Genomic DNA, 9123 nt, shown 5'->3' with positions numbered 1-9123 from the left:
CTTTCATCCGATTCATCGCTGTCATCCTTGTGTGGTCTCTTTATGCGTTCATGGGAATCCTCATCTGCGTCTTCATCTTCATCGCTGTTCTCATCTGATTCCCCTCTGACATCTCTGCGCCTCCTTCTCCTGAGCTCTTCAGAATTGTCAACTGCGTCATCATCATCTTTGTCATTGCTTTCATTGTCTTCTTTGACATCACTGGCAAGTGTGCCATCATCATTTTCATCATTTTGTTTCTCCCTGTCTTCCTTGCTCCCCTATAGAATAGAAATGGAAGTTTGTTCTAATTTCTGTATTTCACAGAGAAACAATATACCTTCAAATAGCAAATAAGTGGAATGTTTTCTGAGAGACTGCCTAATTTGTATTTTTTTTCTGTAGTGCCAAATCCTTTCCTCTGACAAGTTGATGAAGTCTGCAGATTTACAAAATGATAGACACCCCCTGGCAAGTCTCTGTAAGAGAAGTTTTCACATGTTGAAAACACATGCATATCTCTTTATGTTCCTTCTAGCGCTTTGTTCTCAAACGGTCAAGCATCCTAAGCTATGTCTAGGTGAGAAACTTGCACCATTTCAGAAGTACATCCATAGTGGTTCATGTGGAAGGATAATTCCCCAATGCGATTGTATGATTTACTTCTATTTGGCTCCATTGACTCCATAGCGGGGTCTAGAACTTAGACGTCTGAGTCCCAGTCCCATGTTCTTAACTGCTACACCCGTCACTTGCAGACTCCAGCCCCAATGGTTTGGTTTGGTTTACCCCAGCAAAGTGCCTAGTTCTAGTCAAAACCAATCAAGTTGTTTTGGTTTGTGAGACAGAACACCTTTGAAGCAACTCCTCCATTCTGAAGCAATGAAAGTACAATAACTAATACATTCAATCAAGAATGTTTTGCATGATGCTCCGAATCAGCTATTTGAGGCAGTTAGTATTATTGTTACAACATTATGTTTACACTCTTCCTGTCTCTTGAAAGGTACCCAAGGCAGCTTATAGGGTTCTCATCCACTCCATTTTATCCTCACAAAACCAATCCTGTGAGGTAGTCTAGGCTGAGTCCATAATGAACCCAAAGTAACCCAGTGAAATTCATGGCTAATTGGAGACTAGAGGTCAGATCTTCCAGTTCTATGACACACTAGCCCTTGAGGTGCTGCAGATTATAAGGTGTCTCTCTGTGTATATCTTTAAAGGCCCCCCTCTCCCAAGGAAACTACTATTTGTTAAAATATGAAATACAAGGAGAGAAGAAAGGGCAGCATTTGATTTCAGAAAAATCCAAAACTGTCAGATGGGAGGCAGCAGGAGTGGAGGTACATATGCACAATAAGCTACCTAGTCCAGGTAATTCCAATTCAATACAGATTACTTGAGCTCCTGCACAATAGTTTCAACAATGGTCCTTTTTCTCTGGATACATGAAAAACCAGAGCTTTCAAAATAACTTTCTGTACACTGGACTCCAGTCCCTGAAAGTTTACTAGGCCAAAGTAATTTTGTGACAAGGCATTTTGACTTCTGAGTGGTAGAGAGCGAGAAGCTCTTATTCTCCACCCACATCTATTCACCTTTCTCCAGCCTAGTGCAAGCCCTTGATGCCAAGGAAGGTCACACATCCACTAGAATCTGGCCACCCAGATCAAGCAGAAAGCAGGAGCAGTCCAGAAAAATGACTGCAGAGCCAAGGAGCTCCAGACTAGGGAAGTCCCAGAAAGCAACAATGGAGTCAGTATTTCAAATTTCTAAGAAGCCAAGCTGTGGTCTCCAGCTTTTTCACTTCATGACATTTCCAAAGTCATGCGGATTCTGCAGATCATTTTTTAAAGTTTCTGTAATTTTACACACATTCCCTCACAGAATTATTTGAAAACATAAAAAACTGATTAAATTCTGCATATCCTTCATAGCTTAAGCATGTAAATATGCTTTTCTTGGAGATTTGTGCATTTGGGAGGTCTGCACATTTTGAGAGTGTGAATTTGCATAAATGCATACACAATGAATGGGTGAGGGAACAAAAGGCACATGTGGATGAAATGGACTTTACAATGTTCATGCATCCCTATTCCAGACATGCTTAAGCAAGCCATATGCTTATATATTACCTTGCCCAAAACATAGCTGCTCATTTAAATCATTCTACAGCATTCAGTGGAGTTTACTCATAGCATGTGGGTACAGGATAGCAGCCTTAATGCGAGGAATCCCAGAACTTAAATACAGGGTAAAATATATTTACAATCTAATTCAGGCCAGATCCCAAAGAAGACTGCCTCTGCTACAGTATACTGGAGACTATAAGGATGAAATATAGGAAAGTGACTACATTTAGATTAGGAAAATGCTGTAGCACCAACTTTGCTTCTGTGGAAGGACTACAGTCTCTGTAGGGGAAAAAAATATGTGTGCTGTGTTAATTGGTATTCATGACAAAATCAGCCACTTCCCATAACCAATTTCTACCCAACACCAGGCGATTAATCATTCACTGGGCTTTGCACAAAAGGTATGTCAGGGAAAATATTCTCTTGACCACACTCACCTCGTTCCTGCTGACCTCCTGTCCATGACCCTGTAGGTGAAAAGAAGTGGACAATTTGTTTTAGTTTCTCCTGAAACTCAGTGGCTTCAACACAGCAAAGACTGAGTTCGCCTCCACAAGCTTCTCCACCCGCACTCCTCCTTTAACTTTTCCCACATAGCTTCAGGCAGGAAATTATACCCAAAAGCGGGGTAGGAGGGCGTGATGTCTTGTTCCAGGAAATGCTGGGGAGGCTGCAAGCAGAGGACTTCATGGCACTGCCTGCAGGTGCCTGGCTATGTTACTGTTTTTAAAAAGCTAAGAAAAGCTGTGAGCAGGCTCACCTCGTACAGTTAGTGAAGGTATGCACAACCCTCTGATGCACACCTTAATAAAGTGCTTTACTTCAGAAGGGAGTCCCTGGGCTTGTGGAATTCTCTCTCTCTCTTTTCCGCCCCACATCTCTTCCATTGCCAAGCACCATTCTATTTTTCTCTTCTTCCTTCCTCCATCCTGATCTTTCATTCTCTTTGTTATCCCTTTCAGAACAAGTCTTGGGGAATATTCAAGAGCAGAAGGTGGTGGAGAAGAGATGTTTTGAACTATATTCAACTATGCTAACAGACAAGGATTTGTTCACAGGGCGGTTCACAGGTCTGCAGAGGAAGCACTCTGTAGCTATTTTGTGTATCGGATGCCATGTATTTTGTGTATTGGACAGCAAGATTTAATAAACATAGAAAATTTGAGGAGGGAGAAGAAATACATTCTGCACATTTTACAATCCTATAAATTCCTCTCAGAAGTACATTTTCAATAGGTTCAGGGTCTTCTCTTAGTCCTCAGAAAAACCATATAGAACTGTTGCCGAGTCACTTTTTATGAAAAGGTTTGCCGCCTGTTACCCGGTGCGCTTATTGAGGAAGGAAAAAAAGTTGTGTTATGAGCATGATAATGTAGGCTTAATAAAATGCCCAGCTCATTCCATTCCACTGATCTGGCTACCTTTTAAGCCCAGTTCTGTGCTTTTTTTGTTATTAGTGCTGTTGCATTTCCTTTCTGTGTGGTGTCTAACTGTAGTGGTGAAATAAAATTACATGGAACATGCGGAGAGGTACTTTCTCCATAATTCAGCCGTACTATTGGAAACAAACTCTTGGGCTGAATGCTGGAGACATCCTGGCACAAATTATGATATGTGGGGCATGAGACAAGGAGTGCTTGCACACGATGTGGGGAGGTTGAAGTGGTCAGTATTTATTCACTGAGAGAGCATCATGAGGCCTTAACAAGGGAATATGGATGCCAGGGGACGGCATCTGATGGGCTCTGTAAAACGCCAGCAGATTGGTTTGGTTGTCACTGCTCTTTAGTTGTATATGGAGTTACAGTATTTTAATGGGAAATGTTTTTGGCTCTTTTCAATGTTGTATATTTAATCTTGTAAGTCGCCTTCTGTTTTTTTCTACAGAAAGCAGTAATGATTAGTGCAGTCCTATCCAGAGTGTTTGGAGCCCAAGCTCTGAAATTGGAGAACAGCTCTGGTATCAGAAAAGAACTCCAGCTCTGGGACTTGGACTCCATGATCAGAACTACCTCTTCCCTCTTTCCCATAGTTACTGCAGAATAAAGATGCTGGGTGCTTCCCTGACATTGCAAAAGTGATCTCAAAGAAAGGGCTTAGAGTGCATTCTGAAGGAAGGGGAGGAAACCAGCACGGCCAAGACACAAGATATCCTAGCAGTGCCTCAGCATTCTCCCCACCATCTCTGGCATGCCATGCTTAGTCAGGCCAAATGGGCTAACTAGCAGCTGTGGAGGATGGGAGGAGAGAATGTTTCTATGCTCCTCCCAGCTTACATAAGATGATCATTATGCTGTGCATTCAGATGGTTATAGGTATCCCCATATGATTGAACCCTTGGAAATACAGCAGCAGCAGCAGCAGCAGCAGCAGCAACAACAATGTTCTCTTATACCTAATTGTTTCCATTTATGAGATCTGCTCACCTTCTTATTAAGGAAATGCTAGTTCCTGTTGTGCTAGCACTTCTTTCTGCTAGGGTGGAGTGACCAGTAATAACAGTTATTTAGTTTGTGTGGGATTTCCTCCACTAATATTAAGTGTGTGCAGAAGGACTTTCTTTAATTCACTAGGAAATTTTGCTAAGTGGCAAAATGTAAATTAATTCTAGCAATTCTAAATTTGCACACACACATATAGGCCAGTTTGTGTTGTAGGCCTGGGCCTGAATCCATTAAGTACTGAGGAACATCCCTCCCTGAGCTGTGTTTCCTTTCTCATTTCATTTCCTTGGGCACTAACCTACCCAGACTTGCTGCTCAGCTCCAGCCCACATGCAGACTATTTCTTTTCAAGCTGGCTCATTATTTTGTTTTGATAGGATGATGGTGTAATTTTATATACTCCAATTCAGAAGCATTGTGGGTAGTTTCAAAAAGCATGATCTGTGCTCTTGAGGAACTGCTCCCTTGCCTACTTCACTACAAAAACAACTTGAGCCTGAACTATTAATGAAGCTTCTCACTGGAACAGAAAGGCAGAACAGTTTGATTTAAAAGCTTAAATAGTCCGAATCAGGAGTAGAGGGTCATACTTGCACTGTCACTGATTTAATGGATGAAACCAAAAAGACAACAAGAAGAGTGCACAAGTCTGTGTACATCTGTGAATCCATGCTGAAGAGCAACCCACAGCCAAACCATGGGTTCTTCTTCTGGCATGTCAAGGCAAAGACAAATCAGAGGTCTGGGTTCAGATGCAATGCTGCTCACAAACAGTTTGCTGCTCTCTGTGAGTGCCTAAGCAAACCAAGGATATTACAATCCACAAACTAGGAGAAATGGTTGAAAGTTCATAAGTAACCTCTAAAAAACATTCACTAGGTTCCCATCTAAAATACCCACCAGGCTTACCTTTAATGGAGCTGCTCTGGACTTCTCCAAGGCTAGAAGACAGAAGAGAAGAACAGTAGCCAGAAAGTACAGCTTCATTGTGCCCAGACGTAGGCTCTCTGAAACAGTTCTTCAGGTTTTAAGACCTTGTTGTGATGTTACTCAGGTCTCTGATCCCTTCTTATACCCAACAGGGAGCAATAAATGCCACAAAGGTGACCAAATACTTCCTCCTCTTATGCTTACCCTCCTGTCCATCTGCCAATAAATGCATATTTCTCATCCCTGATTTCCTTGTCCTTATCTCATTCCTTCTTTGTTAAAAATTTCCTATTTTTCTTGGCATTCCTGAATCCTTGAGCAAGAGCAATAACAAGAATATCTAAAAGTTCCAGCAAAGCTGGAAGTTCTGATGCAACCCCAAATATTTAAATAACTGTTTGAGTATGATGTTTGTGAGGAACTGCTACAATTATTTTACTGAGGTTTTACAAAATTTAAAGAAGAAAGAATGACTATTGGAATTAAAGAGCTTCCATTCATATACAGTATATGCTCGATAAATATTTTCTCATGGTGTAATTGTGAATTTGGCTTTTCAGGCTGCTTTGACTATTAGGTAGTAATAATTGTATGTCTTAAAATAATACTCTAACTAGGATCCGAAGCCAAAAAAGTATATAAAGTTGACAATGCAAGTTAAATTATTTGATGCAAATAGTTAAAGATTGCAGCTGAGATATCATGCATAAATCTGATGCAACAATTATGAATTATGCCTTTGTTTCAATGAATGTTAAACTGAACCACTTTCAAATTGAGATCTGTTGGGACATACAGGATGGGGAGAAAGGAAGCAAAGAGGAAAACAGGTTCAGTGACTGATAATGCCTAGAATACTGGCACCATTGACTAGCTTGATATGAAAATATCAACATGTACTTTTCATTTTTAATACATTTATTATTCTTTAGATATTGCAAAGATAACTCATTGACCAATAAACATATCCTGTATGCTTAGACAACATCATGATACTTGTAATAAACCAAATATATCTTCTGCATCTGAAAAGGGTCTTGCAGAACCAAACCCAGGCCCATTGTTTCTCCAAAAAAAGAACGATTAATCTAATTTCACATGGAAAGGATCAGTGCTTATCAAGTCAGCTTGCTAAAGCTTCACTTTTCCCGATGGTGATCTCTGAAGCAAGTGTCGGGTGAAAAGAATTTAGCAGCCACTAACAAGAGTGAGGCTGCAATCTGATGCTCACTTAAGGCTTAATTCAGCAGGGCTTACTCCTGAGCAGATCTGTATATAGTTGCACTGTAAGTTTTCATCCTCTTTTCTAACATTCCTTTGACTTAAAAACATAAGAACATCAGAAGCACTGTGTTGGATAAGACCAAAGATCCATCCAGTCCAGGATTTTGTTCACTCAAGTGGCTAGTCAGTTGTTCACAGAAACCCATAAGTCAGATATGAATGCACTAGCACCTTTCCACCCATGTACCCCAGCAACTGATGTACATAAGCATACTGCTTCTGAGACATACTGCCTCTGATATGTTAGATTACTCCAGTTTTCTCCATTAGACTCTCCTTCTAGGGAAACCTGTTGAATAATGTATTTGATCTCTTTTTAATACAGTTTTTATGTTTATAGACCGCCTTTCTTCCACTGTGGAAGTCAAGATGGCTACCTAGAGTTTCCAGGTGGTTTCCACTCCAAGCACTGACCAAATCCAGACCTGACAATCTTTAGGAAAGTACCTGGCTTGTGCACTTTCACATAAAGCCCTGGGATTTAAGGCAAGATGATACAGACCCAGGACCACAGCTGGGTGGAAGACAAAGGATACATTGCCTTGCATGGTCCACACAGTGGACCATGCATACATGTGACTTCAAGGGACCAGGCCTTCCAAAATCAAAAGATGGCAGGACAAAGGCTGGTCATTGGAGATTGATTGGTGAAAAGGGACATTCAGCATTCAGGGACAGATTTACCACTAGGCAGAATGAGTGAGATGCTTCAGGTGGTAAATGATGGGAGGCAGTAGTAGGATTTATTTGTTTGGTTATTTCATTTACATTCTACCTTTTAAGGAACTCAAGGCAGCTTACCTAATTCTCCTCCTGCTACTGTCAATCTTATCCCCAGAACAACAACCCTATGAGGTAGAGTGGACTGGGAGTTTGTGACTGGCTCAAAGTCACCCAGTTCACTTCATGGCTGAGCAGGCGCTAGAACCCGGATGGCCTGAGTCCCAGTCCTGCACTCCATCTTGGCTGTCAGGTGCTGGATTTCAGCATCATCTAGACTGCTCTGCACTCCCCAAATTAGATTGCTGCTCTCAGGTACAGTGGAGAAAGCTATCCTATCTGCCAGTTTGGTTAGCTTTTATACATCTAATGGGACCAGGCATCATCTCGCTTTTTGACTCAGTCAGGAAAATGTCTTTGTCTGCCTTTTTGGAAGTAGCATTCTGTATGGTATTGCAGAGCTGCAATGATATACACACTTGCCAGGGACTGAGCCCCATTGGATACAATAGGACATTGTAGTGTGACAAATCCATTCAATTTTCATTTTAATACAAACTTAGAGTGCAATCCTTTGACCAGTACATGCTATCTAGTTGATGATAGGAAAATTCAGAGCAATAACTTTGACCTTGAGACTGAAGCTGGGGTTCAAATTCATAGTGCCTTTCCTCATCTGGAAGCTGGAATGGTTCTTTTTGTACAGGCTGCAATTCCAAGGATGGAAGATGAACTTTGGACCTGCAGAGGGTGGGGTAACATTACAGGGGGCAGGAAGGAGCAGAGTGAAGTTCTCCCAGGATATGAGGAATCCCTCATTGCCTCAGCTGCTCTTCCTTGCAACAGGGATAAAGCATTTAGATGGGCAAACTCAACTTCCTAAGTGTTTTGGAATGCAATCCTTGCCTCCTTGCTCTGTCTGCCTTCCATTTGATGCCTGTAACCCTCTAAATTTGGAGGTTTATGGGCAGTAACATTGGATCACATAGTTAATTTCACACAATCAAACCAAAGCTCCAACAAAAACTCAGTTATCCTGCAAAATGCACATTTCTCTGAAATTTGCAATGGAATTTCTAATAAAAACAGCACATAAAAAGCATATATTAATGAAAAGAACTATCAGAAATGCATTAGGAAAAGTGCTTGCAAAATATGTATATTAGGTAATGTTCTGTAGTAAGAAGTATGTATGTGTATATACAAATCCCAGGGCTTTTTTCATTCAAGTACAAAAAATTGGAACAAATAGAAATTAAGAATGAAAAAATGAAAGGCTGAGAAAAATGTAAATCGAGCCATCCATCCCTTACTTAAAAACAGATATAGGATACCACTTTAAAACAGGTAAATCAAGTACCATGGCTTTGGGGCACAGCCTCATGATCTCCATGATGGGCTTCCATTGATAAACTCTTTTTTAAAAATCCCAAAATACATCTCAGATATGTCAGGACAGTGTAATTTTTTTGGTGCTTATGGCTGTAAGACACACACACACACACACACACACACACACACACACACAAATAATATGGCCAAATCACAAAAATAACAAAAACCTATATATTACATCATGGAAGAATGTAGGTTGCCTTAAAATGAAGTAAGCATTTTGATGAATTTAAAAC

General features: G+C 40.8%; 1 protein-coding gene across 1 annotated transcript in view; it reads right to left on the bottom strand.

Moving 5' to 3' along the window:
- The window catches only part of LOC123022660 (sarcoplasmic reticulum histidine-rich calcium-binding protein-like), a 6606-nt gene extending 1061 nt beyond the window's left edge, over positions 1 to 5545 (bottom strand). The window contains exons 1-3 of the mRNA XM_044428532.1: positions 5468 to 5545; positions 2552 to 2581; positions 1 to 260 (exon numbers count right to left, since the gene is read on the bottom strand). Coding sequence (XP_044284467.1) covers positions 1 to 260; positions 2552 to 2581; positions 5468 to 5545 — 368 coding nt within the window. The remainder of the gene's footprint in view (positions 261 to 2551; positions 2582 to 5467) is intronic.
- Positions 5546 to 9123: the final 3578 nt, after the last annotated feature.

The sequence above is a fragment of the Varanus komodoensis genome, unplaced genomic scaffold (genome assembly GCF_004798865.1).
Source record: "Varanus komodoensis strain SLA01 unplaced genomic scaffold, ASM479886v1 scaffold2, whole genome shotgun sequence".
Classification (NCBI taxonomy): domain Eukaryota; kingdom Metazoa; phylum Chordata; class Lepidosauria; order Squamata; family Varanidae; genus Varanus; species Varanus komodoensis.
The sequence above is the reverse complement of the archived record's forward strand: the minus strand, read 5'-3'. Positions and strand labels throughout refer to the sequence as shown.